Below are 25558 nucleotides of genomic sequence, written 5' to 3'. Positions count from 1 at the left end.
GGCATTTCTCCCTTCCCAAATGCAATGGGACAGTGGCGTTGGCACAAATAAGTGCAAACAAGTGCAGGAATTGCAGAAGGTACATGAACAATGCTCCTCTGTAAAAACACACTTGCATAGACCAGTATCATTGGGACACAGGTTATTTTCCCATATTCACAAGTTGTGATCATCACTGATTTACCAGCAACTGGATTTTCATCTTACATGAAATGAGAAACTAGAAGCCACAGATGACAGCTATCTAACTAAACCAAAGGCAGAAACATCACGAGTATCCCTGAAAATGGATTATTAAGTAATGTCAATTGTTACCACGGCCCTAGTGCAAAAAGTACAGTTGTGTACACTTACCATAAATGTAGATGTTCAAGTGTATTCACTGTTGCAGTCATCACACTTGGGTTGTCCTGCCAGGGGTAGCCCTCAGTCAGGCCAAATAGCAGAGGCTTAGTATTTCTGCGTCAGTTGCTATTGCTCCAGGACTGATGTCAGGTCGTCAGTGGTATAAAATCAGGCAGCCGACGCCATTACATCAGTTTTTTTTACCCTGTCAGGAGCCCCCAAATAGGGAAAGTACAGATGTGTATACTTACCATAAATGTAGATGTCAGAGTGTATTCACTGTTGCAGTCATCACACTTGGGTTGTCCTGCCAGGGGTAGCCCTCAGTCGGCCCGAATACCAGAGGCTTAGTATTTCTGCGTCGGTTGCTGTCGCTTCAGGACTGACGTCAGGTCGTCCGTGGTATAAAAACAGGCAGCCGACGCCATTACATCAGTTTTTCTTGCCCCAAATATCAGGAGCCCCCAAATAGGGAGCTAAATTATGGGGGAAAAAAACATGACCAGTAAAAAGTAAATACCAATAGCCCTGTAAGGAGTGAGGAAGAGAGAAAGAGAGAGAAAGAGACAAGGGGGCTGGAGGGTGGGAAACTAGGACTGCAACAGTGAATACACTCGAACATCTACATTTATGGTAAGTGTACACAACTGTACTATGTTCTTTGTGTTTCACTGTTGCAGTCATCACACTTGGGTTGATTCCCAAAGCTGAAGAATGGGAGAAAGCAGTCAAGAAGAGTTGGGGCTGGCTAATAAGCCCTGCAGGACTGCAGTTGCAAAGCCCGCCCTGGATTTGGAAAAGATAGGTAGGTGGTAATGCTTGGTGAAGGTATGACTAGAACTCCAAGTTGCAGCTTCCAGAATGTCCCTGGTAGGGACTCCTCTAAGAAAGGCTGTAGAGGTTGAAGTTGCCCTAGTGGAATGTGTCTGATCACCTGAGGGGGTGGTTTCCCATGATGTTTGTAACAGAAATGGATACAGTGTGCTATCCATTTGGAGATGGTTTGTTTTGATATGGCCTTGCCCTCTGCCCCTGGTGCAAAGCTGACTAATAACTGGTCAGATTTCGTAAAGGGTTTAGTCCTATCAAGGTAGAATCTGAGCCGTCTGTGCACATCTAAAGAGTGCAGGATCCTTTCCCCCTTATTTTGAGGATTATGGAAAACGGTGGGCAAATGGATAGATTGGTTGAGAGCTACACTGGATACCACTTTAAGCATAAAACTTGGGTTAGTCCTGAAGGAGACCCTGTCAGCATGAAAAATGATGAAGGGTTCCACAGTCATAAGTGCTTGTAGCTCAGACACTCTTCTAGCTGAAATGATGGCCAGAAGCAAGGCTGTTTTCCAAGAGAGGAATTTTAACTCTGCTGATGCTGCAGGCTCAAAGGGGGGGGGGGTAGCATGAGCTTTTCCAACACAAAGTTAATGCCTCAAGCAGGGGTAGGGGCTCTTCTCGGTGGCCTCAAGTTGTTAGCCCCCCTCAGTAACTGCTTGATGAGAGGGTGTGAGAAGAGAGGTGGCTCAGTGCTGTAATGAGCAGAGATGGCAGAGGCATGAATCTTAATGGAAGAGAAGGACAGGCCCCTGTAGAGTAGGTCTGCTAGGTAGTCCAGGATGAAAGGTAAGGAAGGCTGTGCTGTATCTGCTTCTTTAGTCTGGATCCAGGAACAATACCTTTTCCACTTGTCAGCATAGGATTTTCTACTACTGGGTCATCTGGCTTCCCGTATGACATCCAGTACCTGCTTGCTTAGGCTTGCCACTGGAGGAGAAGTCAAGGAATAAGCCAGGCTGCCAGGTTCAGGGTCTACAATTGTAGATGCAAGAACTTTCCCTCCTGCTGAGTAAGGAGATTAGGGATCTGGGGGAGGTGCCATGGGGGCAACGGTTGACAGACTGCGCAGTAGTGGGTACCAGTGTTGGCGTGGCCAGTCTGGGGAAATCTGGATTGTCCTTGCTCTTTCCTCCCTTATCTTGAGTAATACTCTTGTAAGAAGAGGTAGAAGGGGAAATGCATAGATTGAGAAGTTTGCCCACTGGAAGGATAGTACATCCACTTTCCAGGCCTTGCTGTGAGGTTCCCTGGTGCAGAATTTGCTGAGCTGGTGGTTGTAGGGGGTAGCAAATAGGTCCACCTTTGGGGTACCCCATTTCTGGGTCACAAAGCTGAAGGTGTTGTGGTTTAATTGCCACTCATGTGGGTCTAGGAGATTTTTGCTTAAGTTGTCTATCAGAGAGTTTTGGTTGGCTGGCAGGAATTGAGTTTGCAGGTAATTATGCATGGCTGAGGCCGCATTCCAAAGGGTCATGGCTAGTCTGCAGAGTGGGTAAGAGTGGGTTCCCCCCTGCCTGTTGATGTCCCACATCACTGTGGTGTTGTCAGTTTGATTAGTAGAGGCCCTGGAGACAGTAGGATCTGAAAGCTGTCAGAGCTTGCTGAACAGCTAGCATCTCTTTTTGGATGATGTGCAGATGAATTTGATTTGGGATCCAGTGGCCCTGAATGCACCTGCCGTCCTGATGCACTGTGGTTAGGGTCTAGGACAGCGTGGGGTTGTGTAAAGGGAAGTCCGAGGGGGGGGTGAGATTCTTAGCTGAAGTTGCTTTTATTCCTTAAGGTCCTTGGGAGATGACCTCTGGGTCAGCAGTAGGATTTTTGAAAAGAAATTTGTGTGAGTCAGGGACTCTGTAGTACCTGTCAGGTTTCCTGGGAGCAGGGGGTAAAGTATCAGGAGTCCAGAACAGGAGGGATAGCTAAGGGTCTGTGCTGTGGTAAATCTAAAAATTCCCCAAGTCTCTTTTTGGACTGAGGATAATCCTGGCATTTCCAATCAAAATGCTCTCTCAAAGTATGTAGGGTTTCACCAAAAGAAAAATCATCTGGAGGGGAGGCAGAAGGAATGAATTCCTCTGCATCTGAATCCTCATAGGCTGATAAAGGCATGTCTTCATAATCAGAAACCTCAGAGTCATCAGACTCTTGGTCAGATAATGCTGCTGGGGACAAGTCTCTTTTTCTTTTAGCAGGGGAAGGCTGGCTTCCCCTAATCAGCATGATAAGATCTTCCGCCATTTTAAGCATCTGTGATTGTGGCAAGGAAACAGGCGCTTGAGTTAGGGTCGTTGGTTTTTTAGGAGTAGCTCGTACTCTTGGCCTTAGAAACTCAGTAGTTTTAGAAAGAACTGAAGACGCGAAAGAAGTCGTCGCTTTTTGTCGAATATCAGTAGTGTGAAGAACTTTCTCAAAGCCGGTGCCTGCACAGTGGCTCCGGACCCATCCAAGGTAGAGACATCCGCAGGTTCCGTAGTCGAAGAAGAGTCTCGTGGCATACCAGGCTCCAAATGGGTCTCGGTAGCGGCCTGCGAATCCATCGAAGCGGGCATCAGGGGCTGCAAAAGCACCTCACTGAGTACCGGTGAACTGGCGACTAGCTTAACGGAAGCATCGTCGGCAGTTTTGGACCTGTGCGGTCTGTCTCTGTCTTTATCTTTACGTTTTTTTTGGAAGATCAGTAGTCGGATGGCTTACCAAAGCCATTTTGGACTACGGAGATTGAGAACGAAAGTATTTAGCTACAATAAGGGCTTGACGATGAATAGTTCGGACATTGAACAAAGCACAAAACTGGCAGCGAGGTACGTCATAGTCTGGGCCTAAACAGGTGATGCAGTAAGAATGGAAATCTCGGTGTGGTATTTGCTTTCCACAGGCGAGACAATTGTTAACTTTTTCTGACATTGGTTAGAACAAGAAAAAAGGATCCCCAATGGGGTTCTTAGCTTTAGAAGACTTCAACTTCAATTTTGGAAACGAAACTCAGGTAGCGGCTGACCAGTACTCGTGCAGACTGCTTCTGCTTCGGGCTCCTCGGCAAGAAAGACTGATGTAATGGCGTTGGCTGCCTGTTTTTATACCATGGACGACCTGACGTTAGTCCTGAAGCGACAGCAACCGACGCAGAAATACTAAGCCTCTGATATTCGGGCCGACTGAGGGCTACCCCTGGCAGGATAACCCAAGTGTGATGACTGCAACAGTGGAACATGAAGAACATCAACAGTCTACATTAATATATCTGGTCTTATTATTCCCATAATGAGGACAGAATTAGGTATGCTTTGTAAAAGGATTGCATTCATATGTTGTCATTCTACAGTTAGAATCTCATCCAGGCTCATGGTTATTCCACCCTAATGTCGTGACTTTGTTGGAGACATGGCTGAAAACAAGGTTGTAAACAACGGCATTACCAGTTATGTCATCTGACTTTGCCTTCTTGCAGTTAAGAACTTTTCCTAGAAAAAAAAAAATCCACCATTCTTCCATGGTATGCAAACACAAGCCTGTCAGGGCATAAAATGACCATAAAGCAGTAGTCTCTAAAACAGCAACAATACTAACTACAAAGGAAACAATTTCTGTAATGAATGACGCACAAAGGGATAGGAAGGAAGGCTGCCAATGAAAGAGAGATGCTTCGTTTTGCTTCCCTTATAGTAAATACCTCACACACTTGTACTAAGACACACCACTATTGTTGTCTTCGTAGTGCTGGATGGTAGAATACTAAGAAATTAATCCAATAACTTAGTGAACATTCCAGCAAGTATTCTCTGGATCAGTGTTTTTCAACAAAGGATCTGCAGAAGTTTAAGATTTACTCAAAGTCTACCAGAGGTTCCCTCAAAAGCTATTAACATTAGAATGTTGCCATTTTCCTTGAATGGATCACTGCAATCTTTGTTTTCACACTTTTAGTGTAGAGATCTATCCCACCAGGTCATCTGTGCTTTAAACTGTTAGTTTGTGGGAAGGGGAACCTTGACTAACCAGTCTTTTATTTTTAAATGCCAAGTACAGTTAAGTTTTTGGCATTCTAATGCACCCTCTGCCAAACTGTCTCACTACTTGCCCCTTCATGGCTATGACAGACCATTACTAAAAGACACGTGACAGCCTACTAAGTATGATACAACAGAGAAAGAACAGTTGCGAAGTTTGCAAGTGTTCCTTGAAAAAACAATAGCAGTGTGGGATTTGACAAAGTACTTTACAGTTCTTAGAACTAAGCGAACAACTAGTTAAATGTACTATGATAAGATGGAATATAAAGTGAAGAACAGAATTATACTCTGATGCTGATTCTGTATCATTTCAAGACAGTATTACTGCAAAATGCATTTTAACACTTACACTCTCTCCTATGGCTATATTAGGATCACGGGCTAACAAATGAAAGGAGCCTGGGAGTTCGCTTGAATGCTGCATTTGCAATTAACAGTTTTACAGAGGATGACTTTAATTGATAACTTCACTTGCATTATATTTATGAATTACAGCTTCTCTGAGTTTTTTTTGGATATGTAGCTTGGAAAAACATGTGCATGAGTTTGGTGGGCATTACCTAACTGACTGAAAAAAGAAACATGTAATCTCATGGGAGTAACATGACAGGTTAAGACAATATGTATGCAATTGTTTCTGCATGTCATAAATGCAAGCTGACAGTATTTGCAAGCTTAAAATAACTACTGCATGTCATCACTCATTATTCAATATACTGCCCAGTGTACTACTGTTTGATTTAAGCATCTAACAAAATGGCTGGCAAGGCTCCGATGACTAATTACCCAGATACCAATATGTTTACGGTTGCTATGGAAAGGTTTACATGACTTGATATTTCTTTTACACAAGATCATTGAACTTTACTGTACCAGACACATATTGCCAAAAATTTCACAAGAATTGTAAAAGCCCCTTTCAGAACTGTCATGCCGTAGGTGACTCTACAAAATGTACTGACTTATAAAATTAATACGTTCTTGACATACAGCACATACAATAAAAATAGCAGAGGCAAATCAGCAAAGGAAACAACTGTGTTCCTGCCATGCAATTTTAAAACTTGTAGTAAGAGAATTTTAATATATATATATATATATATATATATATATATATATATATATATATATATATATATATATATAGGTTCATAAGTAGGTACTAGGCTATGCCTAAGGGCATTTATAAGCCTAGCCAGAGTGTGTCAGCTTTCGCCACCCCATTGATTAATTAACTGAGCCTCTGTCAAGAAGAGCCAATGAAGTGATCAAAGGGGTGTATTTTCTGTTGCCCATCCACTCGTCAAGGTTTCTCTTGAAGAGTGTTAGTGAGGGGCTCATATCTAAATTATTTCTACTGATGTTATTTCAGCACACCAGAACTAGAGTAACTAGATGGTTCATGGTGCTGAATTTGCTTGGAACAGTTTTTTTGTCTATCAGTGCTGTTTTTCTTTGGAGGAGGCTAAAAAACTATGTTTATTTGCAGTCTCAGTAGCTCAACAACTTATCTTTGGTGCATAAGGCTGTGGATTCTATTTCTACACTAGACACTTTGATTAATTCTCAATACAAACACTGCAGTGTAGTATTAAGGGGGGTGCTGAACTCCTGGTTGTGCCATTCTTTGGAAGAGATATTAAACCAAATCCCGGTCTATCTGAGTTGGTGGTAGCTCAAGTGGATGTAAAAGATCCCATTGTGCTTACAGGTTCATAGCTAGGTACTAGGATAACCACCACTGGGGTCTTTTTAAGCCTAGCAATGTATCCCAGATCTCTAACAACTTCTGGTACCCTTGGTAAGTGTAAGCAAGGGCTTGAGAGATGAAATATTTACAGGCTGCCTCTGTCCTTTAGAGACAGAGGTGCCAAACTAGGGATGAAATGCCTCTTCCACATCCAACTTTAAACTTGAATTGGGTTAGGGAAGGATTCTGCTTCACATGAATGTTGTGCCAATACAAGGTAAGGGGTAGTCTCTGGGATACATACCCGTCTCTCCAACATGTCCTATTTATTTCTCAGGTGAGGTTAAATCTTTAGAATGGGTATTTTTTCAAAAAAAAAAAGAGGAAGTTCCCTGGTGTCCTGGCCAAATATCTCTGAGTCAGTAAGAATATCACATACAGACTGTCCTGAAAAGTGGCCATTAGCCTAGTTGAAATAACCCAGCCAACAAAATGAATAAATAAATAAATTATGGTTGCAACTATATCTCGGTTATTTCATTACATCTTTGTACTCTGATTTAAAATATCAGAATCATTAAGTGGTTAACGCTATTATATCTCAATGGACCTGCCACTGTAAATTGATCTTGGTGTTTTCCCCCACAATCCCCCTTTATAAAAGTCATGCTGTCCATCTATCCATCCATAGCCCTTTTTTCCCAGTTTTGCACATGGGGTTGGGGTGTTCCTTCAACAGTGAAAATCATCTAAAGTTAATGTTTACACTACTGGGTGGCTAGCCTTGTTACAACTGTTCTTCCACAGCACATGTCCACACACCTAAATCCAGTTTAGATTGTACAGTCTGCCTACTGCATGTCATTGGAATGTTGAAGGAAAACTGCTATACTGGTAACACATTCTGAACCCTTAAATTTCTCTGCATCTAAAGGGTTTGATTCTCCCAGAACTGCAGCAGGTAATGGTAAAGCCATGGAGGATGTATCTTACCCTCATGTCGCACACAGTTGTGGTACTGTGACCACCCCAGGAAACCTGGAATTAACAGAAGGTGAGTGGTCTGACAGCTTGCCCGAAGCTAAGGCTACTGTGGAGTAACAAACCATAGGCAGACGCATTTTTTTATATATTTTTTCACCTTTTTTAGGTGCAGATGATGAAGATTGTGGGGGGGGGGGGGTTAAGTCCTTCAAGTCAGGGGACAAGAAACCAGCTAGCTCAATGCCAAATACAGGCTACGGCCAGCCCAGTACGAAGATGGACAAATCCCACTATTCTCCCTCTAAATAGCAATCTAAAGACCATTTATGTAAAAAAAAAAAAAAAGCACCAAACCAGGCATGTCCAAGAGTCAGCTTCTGGTGATTTCTCCTGTCCATCTGGTGAATCTGAGCATACTGTGGCAATGCAGCAATTGCCTCATGTACACAGACAACCCTCTCCTCCTACCACCCAACACTACAACCTGTGAGAGATGCACTTACATAGCCAAAATGGAAGCAAAGCTCTCTCCACCCAAGATCGTGCTAGACAGTCAAGAGGAGAAGGTTAACACCCACACTATACCTCAAGCAACACATTGCCCTTCTAAACCCACACCATCAACACCCACATATAGCAACACTAAATCCACATATGCAGAGGCCCTTAACTGTAACCTGCCCAAGCAACAAGGACCTCTGAAGCTGAAACGCAAACAAACACCAGTCACAACCAAAGTGTCACATAGTTCACAACACCAGTGTGCCACCCAGCAACAACCCCTAAGGCAAGACAATGTACCTAACACTTTAGTCATAGGTGACTCTATAGTCCGGCACACTGATGTCCCTCCCACCAGGTTGAACAAGGAGAAAATTACAGTCAGCTGCCTGTCGGGTGTCAGGATCCACCACATAACACATGCACTCAAGTCACTCCACAACAAGTACAAATATGACTCTGTCATTGTCCATGTTGGAGTGAATGACTTGAGACGTACCTCCCTGGACTACATGAAAAGAGACATGGAAGAGCTCTCAGATCATGTGGCCCAGGCAGGTATGACCCTAGCCCTGAGTAGCATCCTGCCTTCGCTCAGAATGATACCACAATATAAGGACAAAATGATTGACTTCGACAATTGGCTAAGCTTTTGGTATCATTCAAAGGGGATCCATTATCTGTCTGCCTGGGACAACATGATTGACAGACCACGATGCTTTGCCAGAGATGGTCTGCACCTGTCGCCCCTGGGATTCAGGTTACTGGCTAAGGCTCTTGACACCCCTATAGTGCCTTTTATAGGCAAAGTTCAAAGGACAAAACCACCACCGTAACACGTACAAGCATGCAAAATCTGAAGGTAATGCTACTCAATGCTAGAAGTCTAAACCTCAAAATGCACTCTCTCGAGGAACTCCTAAAAATGGAGAACATCGATATCTGTGCAGTAACTGAGACCTGGTTCAAGGCTCCAGAGAGCACCCCTGCAATACCAGGCTACAACTCTTACCACACTTTTCAGCCACCAAAGCAGGACCAAAACACTAAAGGTGGAGGAGTGTCAATATTCACCAAGGATATTCACACCACCAGGCTAGTTGCCCAACAAAATGCGTCTGAAATTCGCCAGCTGCAACTAACACTAGGTAACACTGCAATCCAAATTGTAGCTTGCTACAGATCCCCCACCACACCCCAAGATTCTCACTACACCTTTCTAAACATACTGGAAAATATTAAGATAGAACCAAACACCCTAATACTGGGTGATTTTAACTACCCTGCCATTAACTGGGAAAACTACTCATGTACCAACACCTTTGCCCAACGGTTCTTGGAATTCATAAATTCCAGCGCCCTGGATCAACTAATCCATAGTCCCACCAGGGGCTCCAATATGTTAGACCTGGTCATTACCAACATGGGAAATCGATGCTCCACACCTATGGTCACCCCCTCGTTAGTCAGGTCTGACCATAAGCTGATCACCCTTAACATCCACATCCCACCCCCCAGTAAGGAAACCTCCATAAAAAACTTCTCCAAAGCCAACTTCATGCTACTCAAGTCAGAAGTGACAAACTTCATGACACCCATGCAGACGGGAACTTAAAGTTCAACTGCTGAATCCTACACTAAGGCACTGTACGAGCACATCCACTCATGCATGAATCGTGCCATCCCAAATAGAACCAAGATGCTCTCATCCAAAAAAAGGAAGCCAATCTGGTGGTCCACTGCCATAAACAAACTTTACAACAAAAGGAAGAAACTGTTGCAGAAAAGAGGAAAATCCCAGGATGCAAAAAACTTCCTTACCAGCCTCAGTAAGAAACTGAGATCCCTCATAAAATCCTCCAAAGCTAGTTACGAAAATAAAATTGCCAAAGATTCCAAAGACAACCACAAGGCATTCTATAACTATGTCAAGAATCTAAATGGCAATGCTCAGATCTGCTCTGAGCTAAAACAGAATGGCATTAAATATACTGATCCCAAGGATATTGCCAATATCCTGGCAGATCGATTCAGTGCCAACTTCACCCCCTCTCACCCCCTAAACAGCCCATCTCAATACCGGAAGATTGCCAAATTCCGGTAATAAAGGCCACACAGGTAAAAAATGCACTCTCCAAAGCTAAGAATACAGCATCCATGGGACCAGATGACATCCCGGGCTGTGTACTACATGAACTACAATATGAGCTGGCACCTCACCTAAGTGTCATGTTTATTCATAGCCTCACCTCAGGTTTCGTGCCCACTGAGTGGCGCAGAGCTACAGTTATCCCACTCCACAAGGGTGGATCCACCTTGGATCCCGGAAACTACCGTCCCATCAGTCTGACAAGCCTTATCTGCAAGGCCATGGAGTGTATTATCATGGAACTTATAAACAAAGACATTGGCAACCTTCAAACACTGGACCCCACCCAGTTTGGGTTAGTGAAGGGCCGATCTTGTCTCCTGAACCTGACTGACTTCTTCGAATCAGTCTCCAGAGCCATGGACAAGGGTAAGGTGGTCCATACAGCCTATCTAGACCTTGCCAAGGCCTTTGACACCATCCCCCACTCTGGAATCATAGATAAACTTACTAAGCTGGGCATTAATCCCTACGTCACCCAATGGGTTGCTAACTGGCTTACTGATAGAACCCACACTGTAAAAGTAGCCAACTCCAAATCCAGCTCCAGACAAGTGACAAGTGGAGTACCTCAGGGTTCAGTCCTGGGACCGCTCTTGTTTGGCATCTACTTCTCTGAAGTACAGGCCAACACTAAGGGACTCTGGATAACAAAGTTTGCAGATGACTGCAAACTGGGAGCCATTATTGAATCCCCAAATTATGTGGATATTCTACAAAAGGGCCTTACAGAAACAGATGCTTGGTGCCAGAGCCATGGACTCAAGCTCAATGCCAAGAAATGTATAGTTATCCCCTTTGGGAAAAAACATGTATCCGTGAATTACCATATAGGTGGCAGTACACTAAACACCGAAAGTGTGATAAGAGACTTAGGGACACAGGTGGACAGTGGTCTCACCTTCGATAACCACATCACCACAACAGTCAGGAAATCCTTCTATGTGGCACACCTCATCACTAAGGGCTTTTCATCCAGAAAAAGGTAGGTCATTGTCCCACTGTACTCATCCCTCATTAGACCCATTATAGAATACAACGCCCCATTTGGTATGTACCTCTCAAGACATCTGCAACAACTGGAAAGGCCGCAGAAATACCTCACTAAAAGAATCACAGGCCTAAAGCAGATGCCCTATGCTGACCACCTTAAAAAACTCCAGCTATACTCTGTCGCATATCGTCTAATCAGAGGCGATCTCTGCTTAACATACAAGGCCATGTCAAACCCAGAGCTGTTGGACATGCTACACTTAAAGAAATCACAATCCCTTAGAGCCACACGCTCCAGGGATCTAAACCTTGTCATCACAATAAACAAAACATGCTGGAGCGATAGGTTCCTGGCCCAGAAACTCCCCAGACTCTGGAATAGATTGCCCATACATGTCAAGCAGAGTGCCTCTTTGGCCCTCTTCAAAAGGAACTTTGAAGATTGGATGGGAGAAAGGAAATTCACCCCGGGGATCACGTCAGTCGCCCTGCTAGACAGGGGTCCAGGGAAGTAAATAGTGTGGGAAGAAATAGCCAGGGAATTGTTATGGCTAGGCTTGTATAGGCCCTAGGGCTGATAGCCTAGTACCAACCTATGAACCTATGAGATACTATCCTGAATACTGCACTAAGTAAATGACAGTATTTTCAGTAATACAGTTCAAAGCACAAAACACATGCACATAAGTCTTCTGATTTTGTCATAAAAAGGTGAGTTTCAGTCCAAAATGAATGGATACAGCCTAAAAACACTATTAGAAGAGAAATAAACCATAAACTGATGAAATATTCCTGTCAGAAGTGTTTAATATATAAAATTGTGCCAAAAATGCAATTTAAAGGAAACAATCATTTAAAATGTTGTAATCCTACTCAGACATCTCAAATAATCATAACCCCATAGAAAAAATGCAGTATCAACAAGTTTTCTGTCAAAACTTCCAAATGAATGTTTTAATCAACATGCCTTACTATGCTAAATAAAGTAAAAACAGAAGCATATGCAAAATTTCTAATCAGAAAAAAATGGTCAAAGCAGCAGAATACACTATTCAAGCACCAACAGAAAAGGCAGAGGGAGGAAATAAAACCCAAAAGGAGGTTTCTTATCTGAGCTCTGCAGCTGATGTCACCCAATCTGAGAGAAGCAACATCCCATGAGATCTTTCTCTGACTGTGGCATAAGAAAACTGAAATGGTTCTGTCTGTGAGTTTGAAAGGCTATTCTGTTCCGGCTAAATGACTGGTTCTTCACCCTCAGACAGATAGGGACTGTCAGAGGGAGGGTAGAAGAGCACTACTACCTATATGCCAGTAAGGCAGTGTTTGTTGAACATCTATCATTGTCATTCAGGAGCTGTTAACTGACCACTCTTGCTTAGGGTTGCCACCCCTCCGTTTTTTTTTTCCGGACTATCCGGAAATCAGACTGATTCTTTGGTAGTCCAGAAAACATTGTACAAACTTCGGTATTCTGTTTCAAAAAAGGAAACAGACTATCGGAGTTTGTAAATCGGCTGATTCACTATGCCCTTTTACAGAAAAGCATAGCAAATCAGCCGAAAACAGGCAGCAGGAACAGAAAAAGAGGGTGTTACCCATCGTGTGATGTCATCATGATGTCACAAAATTGGGGGAATGTGGGCGGGAGAGGAAATGGGGTGGGCAGGGTTACTCGTGATGCGAGGGGTGTGGCTTTACTCCGGTTTTAGCCACAACGAAAGGTGGAAACCCTACTCTTGCTTCTACTTCAAAGAGCTTTTAACAGACAATTAAACCACTTTGCTAACTGCCAGTACCACCAGTGGGAAGATACATGTTTTACCTTAGATTTGGCAAAATGTCCAGCATTTGTTTAAAAATATTTTATTCGCAATGCAGTACAAAACAAAATAATTCTGACTTTCTGTTTACGAATTTAGGTTAATGATATTTTTCTCTTTCTGTTGAGACATATATGTCTTTGTACTTGACATTTCCAACCAATGTGGTATTGGTAGCTACATCAATTGACCTGTTATACAGTAGCATACCAACACTTTATCCAAACAATAAGCCCTGAACATGACAAATTAGGAGTTTATCTGAGTAGTGAACATTGCCAGGATGTAAGATTATGGCATTCACCATTTTTTTTTGAGAGAATTTTTTTTTCATTTTTAAAGTGGATTATGGATGACTTATCAGGTATCATGTATTTTGTACTTTATTATTACATTTTCCCAAATGTCCTACATGCCCCACTAACTATCTACTGTGCCCTGGCAAGAAAAGAAACCTGGAGCCATCAATAGGTCCATGGCTTCTGAATGCCCATGACTTTTTACTGTTTAGGTTTTCAAGGGTACATTCAGATCAATAAAGCCAAACCCCACCACCTGCAGCCATGCCATATTTTGGTCTTTTTCTGTTTTGGTCAGTACAGTATATGTGGATTATCTGGATATATCTTATAACACAAAGGTTAAAATCAAGCCTGAAATCCATAAACAGAGTGTCTGCAACACATTCCAAACAACATTCAAATCAAAGAGTAAAAAGGTTGCAACTAGACAAGCTAGTCTTCACTGTGCAATATCTTTAACCTCCTAATGCAAAGTAAGTGTACAGTACACATTCAGCTACATACATACGTACGTACACACATTTTATATATATATATATGTATATATATATATATATATATATATATATGTATATATATATATATATATATATATATATATATATAAAATGTACACTCATGTACACACATATATTTACTCTAATCTTATACATGCTCATTAAGATGTAAGGTCTCTTCCCTTCCTCTATCTCCAACCACTCTTAATTCTTACAGTCTCAAAACAACCTGCCTGTGTAGTCTGTCTCCTATACTCTACTTCCCCTACATCTCCTACTAGCCATTCTTACTTTCCTTTCTTGTTTCCAAACTCCTATACAACTAGATCCGACCCACTTTAAATAAGCATCTGCCTAACTATTAACTCATTTTGCTCTAAGCAGCTAAAATAATATTGTAACTAGTCACATTTTCTTCTGCTAATTGTTTAAAACCTTGTTTGTAACAACTCACATACTTGTCTGCCAATTGTTAACACTCTGTATAACTGAATTGCCTGAGGAGCTTTTTTTCTCTCCAGGTCACTGCTTGGAAGATAATATAGCTGATTGTTACTACTATGTTACTAAAATTTAACAAATTGTTTTCTAGTCCTGAAGAGCTTTTCTCCCCAGGTCTCTGCTGAAAATGAGCAAAAAGCTCAGCCAGACTAAACCGGTTAACAAATGTAAAATAATAAATAAAAAAATAAAATAAAATAACAACACACATGGCCTACAGTAATCACTACTGTGTCATTACTAAACAACATCTCTTCACCTGCTACTTTTTCAATAAGGACTTTGCAAAGGAAATCCCAAATGTGTTGTAATGTATTACTAAAAAACTCATATAACCAATTAATATTTTCAGCCTGTCTGTACATACACTCCTGCATTGTTCTAAAACTGCATGCAGCATTATAATAAAGGTATTGTTAATTGTTTGTTTCAGACTTGATTTATATAGCTTTTCTTAAGGTTTGCTACCTTGCTCTTAAAGGTACCACGTTTTGGACCTGACTGTTTCATAATTTATTTATAATGTATTATGTGTAATAATAATACTTGTTTAATGTATTTTCTGCACTTTATGGGTGGTGGCTGAAAAGTCTTCTGGGATCACTCTACTACCCAGGTCATCAAATTAAAAAAGCAAATAAAAGCCTTGATAGCCATTCCTAGTTCATATTAAACACTCAAGACTATGCACCACAAACCTAGCAGTAGCCACAAGCACAGCACTCTAAGCCGCACAAGCAATTGAAAAAATGTGAAAATGGTTACAACACACAGAAATACATCACACTTAAAACTATATGAACAGAGAGCGTTCTAATAAACCATACTTCACAAACTTACCTAAAGACACATTCCCTGCACTAAAGCAAGTAAATACATTAAAAAAACCTTACCAGTACAATATTTACAGATTTACCCAAAGCTTTTGACATTCTCTCTGCTGTACACTCAGCAATTCTGGCCAGTGAAGATACTATAAAATAGTTTAAAAACTTCTTCAGTAACAGAAAATTCAGTTAGACTTCATTGTTCCTCTTTAGAATGTTCTACACTTGAGCAAGGAGTACTTCAAATGATCTATTCTCACCTACATCCACCTGTGGCATGCAGAAAGAAAGCCCCGATTATGCAAAAAGGTGAACCAAATTTGATTAGCAGCTCAGGTGTTTGTAAGAGCTGGCCAGGGAGGATGAGAGTGGGTGGCTGCTGCTGACATGCCTATCCTAGGACAGGAGGGTGGTTTTGCTCACCACGTGTGTGATACTTAAGTGCTGTCCTAGTGGAGTTCAAAGCTGGTCAAGACACACTGCTGTATTAGTCAATAAGTAACTAAGTAAGAGAACTAGATTCTTTCTTTTTGTGTCACTAGAAGTAAATTTTGGATAAGTGGTGTCAAGAGGAAATGCACAGAAAACGTCTACATCCTATCTGATACTGATGTCATTCTTCAACCAGGCTTTCATGTGTGGATCCCTGAAAAAACCAAATGCAGATGGTTAGTGAGATGCAATGCAATGAAAACAGGTTCACTTTGGAAGACACCACAATCTGGTGATCAACAGAAAAGGTGTCCAGTCTCCATTTGAACTCTCTTATTACAGAGTCTGCCAGAGTGTTCTGACAGGCTGGTCCCAGAACTGACTTGAAAGCTAGCAAAGCTCAGGGAACTGTCATGCTCTTTTTATAAATGATATGCTGAGTCTTCTGAGGCATACACTATAAAGCCATGAATCTTAATGCCCTGATAAAGTACAGCTGTGTAAACTCTTACCGTAACGCTGGATTGCCCTTTTCTTCCCCGTTGCAGTATTCCGAATGCCGTATCTTGACTTCTTACTTGTGTAGCTGGACCATATGAAATATAGCAGATGACATTTATATTGCAAATGAATTTTAAAGATTCAAAAGGAATGTCTTACTTTAGGGGCTGAACAAGTTAAGATCAATAACTTACAAGGGAGGAAATAGGATGAGAGTTGTGTGTGTTGCAGTATTAAATATAAACAAGATATGGTAAAACAATTAAGATAATGCACAACTAGTCTGTCAGTTATGTGCCTATCTGATATTTGATGACCTTTTGAACGAACTCTAGCACTTACTGCTACTTAGGAAATGTAAATGGGTCTATATTACAACGTCGAACTCACAGGAGTCAGAACGTTGTAATATCGAATCCAAATGCTCAAAATACAAAAATAGTGAAGCCACGGCACATCGATTTTTTTCCCTGGGAAAAAAGTTGGTGGGTCGTTTTTGGGGCTTTGCTATTTCCTCCATAGTGGTGTGATCTCGGAGATGGTATATTTAAGTAGGTGGGATGTGGGGGGCACAGCCCCTCATGTTGGGGGTGAAGCCCCCCACATTAGCTTAAGTTTAAAGTGTGTTTTTCTTTTTTTGTAATGAACAGCGATTTTTTTTCCATGGGGAAAAAATCGCTGTTCTGTGTTTTCGTAATTATTGGGTTTCGAACTTCGTGGTTCGATATTACATTGTTCGAACTCCTGTGAGTTCGACAATGTAATAAAGACCCAATGTAAATTATTAGTCCAAATAAAATTACAATAAAGAAGTGATACAAATGTGATATGTCACAGAAGGCATCATATACAATTATTTGCAGCCATACAACTTACACTGAAAATTAGGTCTGAGGATGAATTCTGTTCTACAAAGTGACATACAAAAATTTGGACCTCAAGTAATAGACTGTAGGGTAAGATACAAGACAAAAGGTAAAATCAGCACAAAAAGGGATAGAAATTACACTGGTGAGTTTCATGAGATAACAGTGACACTTGAGACAAGAAGGGTAGATGCCACATATAACTATCTTCTGGAGTCATAGTAGCATGACAGATCACCTCAGCACATACAAACACAGAAAGTATAAATAGGTACAACAGTAAAAAAAATGTTTCTATGTAAGAAGGTATCTTTTGTCAGGTGTAACTGTTCAGATGAGGTTTAAGTAGAAGAAGATAAATGTGGGCTTCCTTCACGTGCACAGACTTACTTAACACGTATGTTTATGGATGATACAAAGCATTCCTTGTACTGCTTTTAATCAGTACAAATTACTAACCTTCACTTCTGAATCACTGTTTATGCTGCTGGAGTCATCGTCGTCAGAATGAGGTACATTCCTGTAAAAAGTAAAACCGAATCAGTGGGAAAGTCAAGCACTGAAACAACAATAAAACAGACTACTGCATATAGACCTTGCACCTGTAAAATTAAATGCACTACTACCAACATCATATAAGCAACACACATCAGTTATTCCTTTTGCAAAATGTATGTCAATCAGACCCCCACTGTAAGAAATAAATGAAGTGCCTGAAAAGAATGTGAAAAAATACACTGACCAAAAGCTAAGAGACACTGAAGCTCATTAGGAAAAAGACCATTTTGAGATATACCACTGTATGCCATGCAGACAACAGCAGGAAGAAGGAACAACAAAGTGCCTTTCAGTAAGAAAAATAATATTATGATTTCTTTATCCAGAGGTTCTTAAAGCATACTGTACACGAGTATGTGATGCAGGTCTGTTTTTATGACTCACGATGCGTGCTTGTGAAGCCAAGGGACGGAAAGCTCACAACTTTATTATAAAAATTAGCACCAAAATCCTTCAGTGCGGTGCACTTTAGTCTATAAATTACATTATATTACAAGAATGGCTGCAATATGACTTTTGCTATAAAAGATCAGACCACATGGTGGGAACAAAATAAAAATATTAATTTATGATGTCAACCAGTTGTGATTCCACACACTATGACTGCTGAAAACAAGAACCAGTGTTGCTTTTAATGGAAGTGCTCAAAATTTGAAACCTACCACAATGATGTTGTTGTTTGTCTTTCGGCTTTTCCAGGTTAGGGGTCGCCACAGCAGAACTCCAGTCCGCTAAAGATTGGCAGTAGATTTTCACGAACGCCGAGGTGCCAGCTCGACGTCTAACCTTCAATGAAGGCACGCCCATTTACGCATGTCTTTCGAACGCCCACCAAACCGCGGGGAGGACATGCAGACTCCACACAGAAGGCACTCCCCGCACTCCAGCCGAGAATCAAACGGGAGAACCTCTTGCTGTGAGGCAACAATGCTACTGCTGCACCACCGTGGATACCACAATGATATGTGCAATTATATGTAAACAGACAAACATACACAATTCGTAGGTACAATTTTTGTAATCTTCAGGAACACATTTCATCAGTTTGTGTTCTGCAAATGGTAGTTTTTAATCTACAATTAGCCAGTGTTAAGAGGCGGTAGCTATTTATTCATCCAGTTGTATTTCCAGTTTTCATTCTCAACTCTCAAGATAAGGAATGCTGACTGTGTAATGTGCATCTAAAATTCCACTGTCGATTTCTGTGGTCCTATGATGCTATGCAGAAACAATACATTCAGAATAATGCTCAGGAGGTGTGAGGTTTTAGAGAAGGCAGGAAATAAGCAATTTATGTAATGTTGGAGTGAATGATAATTATTAAAAGGACAACACACACAAATATACACACACACACACACACACACACACACACACGTACATACATACATATATCCTGCTGGATGATGATTCTGGAAGGCATTATGGTTTGGAGTTAACAAATATGTTAAAAGAAAAAAAAAATTTAAAAAGTTTCTGTCTAAACCTTAGATTACATTTCTTCAGTTGCTGGAGCTACCAAAGGGGTAAATCCAAATAAGAGAATACAGTAGCATTACTGTACCAAAGAAACTGCTGCACTAGAAACCATGCGAAAGTTATATTTTATAATGTGTTCTCAACATGTGTAATGAGAATCAATGTATTTCCATCCTTACATGCTTCAGTGCAAGGACATAGGCAGTCTAAAAAAAACCCACTGGCTTTGCCCCAAAATATCCAGAGGGCTGAATGAAAGCTACTATTTGGGAAAAGGTTTTAGCATGGTTATGGATGTGCTGTTACCAAAGGGGGCACACTTATGACTCACCAGGGCATGAAATGGCTTCCCCCATACCACAGCCTAGAAAAGAAGATTCTAAAGGCAGCCTACTCCAGGTGTTCTGTGTTTCCCTATTTGATGAATACCAGTTTGGGTCTATTTTGTGTCAAGTAACACATGCCAATTTCTGATGTGTCTAAGCTTGTGTAAATATTGTAGGAATTATATGCAGTTCAGTGGAGTTTGTCTCTTTAATCAGATCTTCATAGCGATACAATACTAATATGGAAAATTAATATGTCATTTTTTTTCCTCAGACATTTTATGCATCACTCTTTCCTTGAGAGGGTAGAGTGACAGTGATTAGTTGGGTCATTTTTGCTATTCTGACTAGACAATCAATCGGACCATCACCTCTGGAATTAGATTCTCCTAATAAAACATTAATGCAAAATGTGCAAAGATCAAAAAAAATTTCATTGTAGAAACAGTTCCCTCCCTGATTTCTCCAACACCTGTCAAGGGATACTCATAGTTAAAGGCATCAATTGGCTATTCTGAATGAATGGCCTGAGCTAAAGGTTTTGGAGCATGAAGTATCCTAGAAGATATTCAGCTGACTTCAGGCCAGAAATAAAGGGAACGGTGACTGATAACAACATAGAAGGTGCATTCTTCTGTCAGTGGCTCAAATTTTTGATTTGGTTCTTAAGGCATTATATAACGTGAAATATTAGCTCTAGCATTTAGAAAATGTGCCTGTGTATTTTGTTTCAAAAGAACTCGACACTGATATCTCAGGAGCAAAAAGTAATTGCTGAATGAAAAGATGAGTGTGCACTGTGTAGGTTTTCTACTGAAAATGTACATATAAGTACACAGAAAGGGAAGTGAGAAATTTGTAGGAATTCTACTTTTGCGTGTGGGGCAGAGAAACAGGGACAAAGGCAGTTTTGTTTCACGGTTGTACATCTCTCTCTCTCAAATAAACTGATATCTACATATTAAATATGCAGCATTTTGAAATACATTTCAGTTTTGGAAGTTTTTCACTGATAAAAAAATATTTGATGTCTACTCGAGGTTTTGAATTGTGTTTCAGATGGAAAACACATGAAGGTCCAGCAAATAATAATAATAATAATAATAATAACAATAATAATAATAATAGAAACAGAACACTTTTAAAAATTGCATTTTGAAGTTTCTAGAAATAGAATGTGCTTTAAAAAATGCATCTGTTAAATTCTTGTAATGGTACTGAAGTTTATAAATGTGCACACTGGTCACTTTATTACAAATAGCTTGTTTTGTTCTACGAGCTTTTCACCAACATGCAAAAGGGAAATTATAATGACTGATAGGCTGAAATAAATATGCAGATGACAGCTGGAGAAAAAGTGAAACAGAGAGTTGACACATTCCCGAGTTTAATGACGCTGGTTATAGATCATATGGCAGATAGAATAAAGTGGTGGCTCTGCTTCAGGACCAAGAAGAGGAGTTAGAGTCGGAATAGCAGGTTAGGTGTCCGGTGAACAAATAATGTTCTTTCTTAACAAAAACAAGAAACATCTTTATTGAATTGCCACTTACGACACAGGCAATCATACATTTACATAAATGAAAACAAACCATACTGACATATTTTCAGCTGCAAACAGTATACATCACTTATAATCATTGTAGAAGACTCATTATACATCACTTATCTACACAATCACTGTTAGTCAAACATAAACCTCATTCAGTTCCTGTCTTCCTTACACTGCATTCTTCCTCCAAAATATTATTCTGTATGTGTTGTTCCCACAATTCCCATTTTTTCTATGTAATTTGATCCTATACTTTTCCAAAGATTCAGCTTCCAGTTATTTTATTTATTTATTTATTTTACATTTGTTGACCAGGCTGGTCCAGCTGGATATATTTCCTTTTTCAGTAGAGGCCCGGGGAGAAAAGCTCCACATATAAACAACCACTACCACACAAATATTGTTTATAATAAACAAGAAAGGTATTACAGTTTAAATTCTGGGAAGACTATGTGACACACTATAATAAATACATCATACACCTACAGATCATGTTACAGTATGAATATCTAGGGCAGCCCCAAGACATTATTAGAATACATTTAAATCTTTGGTTATTCTAGTTTACTCCAGACAGTTACTATTTCCAAAGGGTTAAACAGTAACAGTAGAAAAAGGAAGAGGTATAAAGAAAATGGCAGGAATACTACCTTCAGGATACATTCATAGCCAAGTAGAAAAGATATGTAATTGGTGCTTAAGTAGTAGAGATAACTTATAGGTGCTACTAATTCAGAGGAATAGACAGGAAAGAGTGGAGGAAAGTAGGAAGTCAAGAGATGACAAAGAGAAATCCAAAGGATCAGTCTGGGTAACAGCAAGGGCATAGCCAGTGAGTTTTAAGGTGCTTCTTAAGACTTTGTTTAAAGAGAGGAAGGGATGGAATTGAGGTAAGGTCAGATGGCAAGAGGTTCCATTGTTTTCCAACGGTATTAGAGAACAGTGAGTCACCAGCTAAGTTGTTAGACTTGGTGGTACTGGCTAGAAGTTTATTGGAGGAGCATAAGGAATCAAGATTCCTATAGGGTGCTATAAGGTTGTTTAGTATTGGAGTATTTTTAGGTTGGTAAATAATCTTATGAACGATGGTAAGTTGGGAAAGTATCAGAAGGTTTTTTTAGTTCTAGCCAGTCTAGTTGATGAAGGTTATGACAATGGTGAGTTCTATATGGGTTTCCAGTGGCAAATCTAGCAATACTATTATAGGAGTTGACTAGTTTGGTAAGATTATTTTTTTTTAGATTAGTGTATATGGGTGCTGCATACAGAAGAGTTGAAATTAGATGGGAGTGGGCAATAGTCATTCTGGCTGTTGGAGTTAAGAAAGGTTTTATCCTATATAGGGAGCCCAGTTTTTTATTAACAGATTTAATAGTGTTATTAATGTGATTGTCAAAGGTGAGGTTATTATCAATTGTAATTCCTAATAGTTTGGTGGAAGAGTCCAGGGATATAAGGGTGCCATTACTGGATTGAATGGAGAAATCTATGGGGGAGGACTTACTGTTTGTTGTAAACAGTAGTAGCTTGGTCTTTTTGGTGTTCAAAAGAAGGCACCGTTTAGAGAACCATGCCTCTACTGTGTTGAAAGCTGTCTGGGTTAAAGATTGAAGTTCAGATATACAGTTGGCAGAGCATATGATAGTAGAATCATCAGCATATTGTATACAGGTGGTTTGAGGAATGGCTATTTGAGGTCATTGATGAATAATGAGAAAAGAAGAGGACCAAGAATTGAGCCTTGAGGGACTCCCAGGGAGATAGGAAGGTGAGATGATAGTTGATTCTCCCAAAGAACTGCTTGCTGTCTATTACTAAGGTAAGACTTGAACCAGAGAATTGCTTTGGCATCAAGAGAGAGGGATGACAGAGTGTTTATGAGTAAGAGATGGTTAACCATATCAAAGGCTTTAGACAGGTCAAGGAAGAGTGCTGATGAGAGGGTGTTATTATTGCGGTTATTATTAATGGTGTTGGTGAAAGATAGGAGAGCTGAGGTGGTACTATGAAAAGGCCTGAACCCATGCTGACAGTTTGCTAGAATGTTATGTTGAAGTAAGTAGTTCATTAGCTGATGGTGAATACATATTTCCATAATCTTGGCTAATGGAGAAAGGAGAGCTATAGGCCTGTAGTTAGAAAAGTCATTAGAGTTACCGCCTTTGTGTAAGGGAATAATGTGGGAGATTTTCCAGAGATCTGGAATGGTTCCTGCAGTTATGGTACGGTTTATCAAGATGGATATAGGATAGGCGACTACTTTAGCTGCTTGCTGTAGGTATTCAGATGATAAGTTATCGGCAGAGGGGTTGCAAGGATTAAGTTTGTGGACAAGTTTTTGGATGTAAGAGGTAGGGATAGGTTGTAGTTAGAATGTTGGCCGAGTATGAGGTGAGGAGTTAGGTAGATCAGAGCTGTCTGTAGCTAGTTGATTGGCTAGAGTTTGTATGGTGTTTGTGAAGAAAGTGTTAAAGGCATTGGCAGTTCATGGGAGGTATAGTTTTCTGAACCTAGAGGGGAAGGAGTGCTAGAGTGGCCTGGACAAAGGAGGCTATTCACGCTTGCCCAGAATTTTTGTGGATTATTGTGGTGAATTTGCTGCAGCTTGCAACAGTAGCTTTTTTTATCAGACAGAATAGCTTTTTTGTAGCATTTCTCAACTGTCTAAAAGTTTGTTGATCTGGGGTATTTCTGGTTGCTCTCCACTTAGCCCAGGATTTATTTCTAAGTAATATTTTTTGTCTGGTATCTTTTGAGAGCCAGGGGGCAGGTTTGGATTTTGTTCTAATAGATCGTTTAGGTGCATGCCTGTCGAGGATTGTTAAGAATTTGTTATTGAAATATATAGCAGCTTCTTCAAGAGGGAGAGTTTTTAGAGAGTTCCAGTCACAGGCACTAAGTTCCATTTCAAATAATACAGGATGAAAGTTTTTCTTGGTTCGAGAAGTCCTATAGTTGGGGGCATTGGTAATGTCATTCTTTTGTCTAATGATGAAAGTAAGCATGTGATCACTTACATCTTCAGGCAAGGTCCCTACTTTATAAGTATGTTCTTGTTTATTGATTAATATCCAATCTAGTATAGTTTCTTTATTATTTGGTTTGTTAATTCTAGTGGTGGTGGAGATAGTTTGGTTAAAGCCATGCAGATTAATATGAGAAGAATGATTATCTGTATTGATACTATTCCAGTCAGTATTGACATCTCCTAGAATAATAGTTTCTTGTGAGAAAGTAGTAGATATCCAACATAGGGTATCCTCTATTGTAGTAATGTTATTACCTGGGGGTAGGTAGATACAGATTATATAAAGTGCTTTGGTGGGATTGAGTTGAAATCTAGTGATTAAGAGTTCAACTTTACTATTTTCAGGTGGGTTATAAGGTATAGAGGAGACGTGTAGTTCATTTCTGAACAGTAATGCTACTTCTCCTCCTTTGCATTTTACTCTGTCGTGTCTCAGTATATTATACCCTGGGGGGATTATTTCATTATCCTTAGTTGTGGGTTTTAACCAGGTTTCTGTAAGACAGAGGATATCAAAGGAGTGAATATCCAGAAGGGCATGGAGATGGGCAACTTTGTTGTTAATACTGCAGATATTGAGATGACCTATTAGTAAGACGTTAGAGAGACTGGTCTGGGTAGTAAGCATGTTGGGAGAGGTACTAAGAATAGGTGAAGTAGAGAGATTAGAAGGGCCTGGGTTAGGGTGGATGTCACCATCTTTTAAGGTGGGTGATTTTAGTACAGAAAGAGGGTAAGAATTAAGGCTAGGCAGATATTTTAATTTTTTTAACCTGGTGTTCCACAAGGGTCCATACTAGGTCCTCTGTTATTCTCCATCTTCATCAATGATCTTCACACTGCCATTCCTAAAATTAACTGCATCCAATACGCAGACAACTCAACACTGATTTGCTCAGCTACATCCCCTACAGAGTTGCAGCTAAGTACCCAAACAACCTTCAAAATGATGGAAAACTGGCTATCCAACCACCGCCTGATTCTAAACCCCAAAAAGACTAAAATGCTTATATTCCTACCAACACAAAAGTCCCTCCCCATTAACTTCACAATCAAATCCAAAGATGGCACAATCATCTCTCCTGACCCATCTACTAAACTTCTAGGTGTCACTATTGGCAACCACTTAAAGTTTGACCTACATGTTAACCAATTGATCAAAACCATCAATAAAAAACTAGGTTCACTGTACAGATTAAAGAACTTTCTAACTCCCATAGCCAAAGTTGCCATTGCCCGTTCTCATCTTCTCTCTACTCTCCTGTCGCATCCCTCTTCTTTTAAATAACAATAAGTCCAGTCTAAACAAACTTACTACCTGTTACAATCACATTGCCAGATTAGCCACTGGGCTCCTT

The 25558-nt window shown here is 40.4% G+C and overlaps 1 protein-coding gene across 10 annotated transcripts in view; it reads right to left on the bottom strand.

Moving 5' to 3' along the window:
- The window catches only part of LOC122793454 (amyloid-beta A4 precursor protein-binding family B member 2-like), a 1559346-nt gene that overhangs the window by 157830 nt on the left and 1375958 nt on the right, over positions 1-25558 (bottom strand). For all 10 annotated transcript variants that reach the window (XM_044061473.1, XM_044061470.1, XM_044061469.1 and 7 more), the window contains one exon: positions 17717-17777. In XM_044061473.1, the coding sequence (XP_043917408.1) occupies positions 17717-17777 (61 nt within the window). The remainder of the gene's footprint in view (positions 1-17716; positions 17778-25558) is intronic.

This window comes from Protopterus annectens, chromosome 2.part0 (genome assembly GCF_019279795.1).
Source record: "Protopterus annectens isolate FY-2018-M chromosome 2.part0, PAN1.0, whole genome shotgun sequence".
Lineage (NCBI taxonomy): Eukaryota > Metazoa > Chordata > Ceratodontiformes > Protopteridae > Protopterus > Protopterus annectens.
The sequence above is the reverse complement of the archived record's forward strand: the minus strand, read 5'-3'. Positions and strand labels throughout refer to the sequence as shown.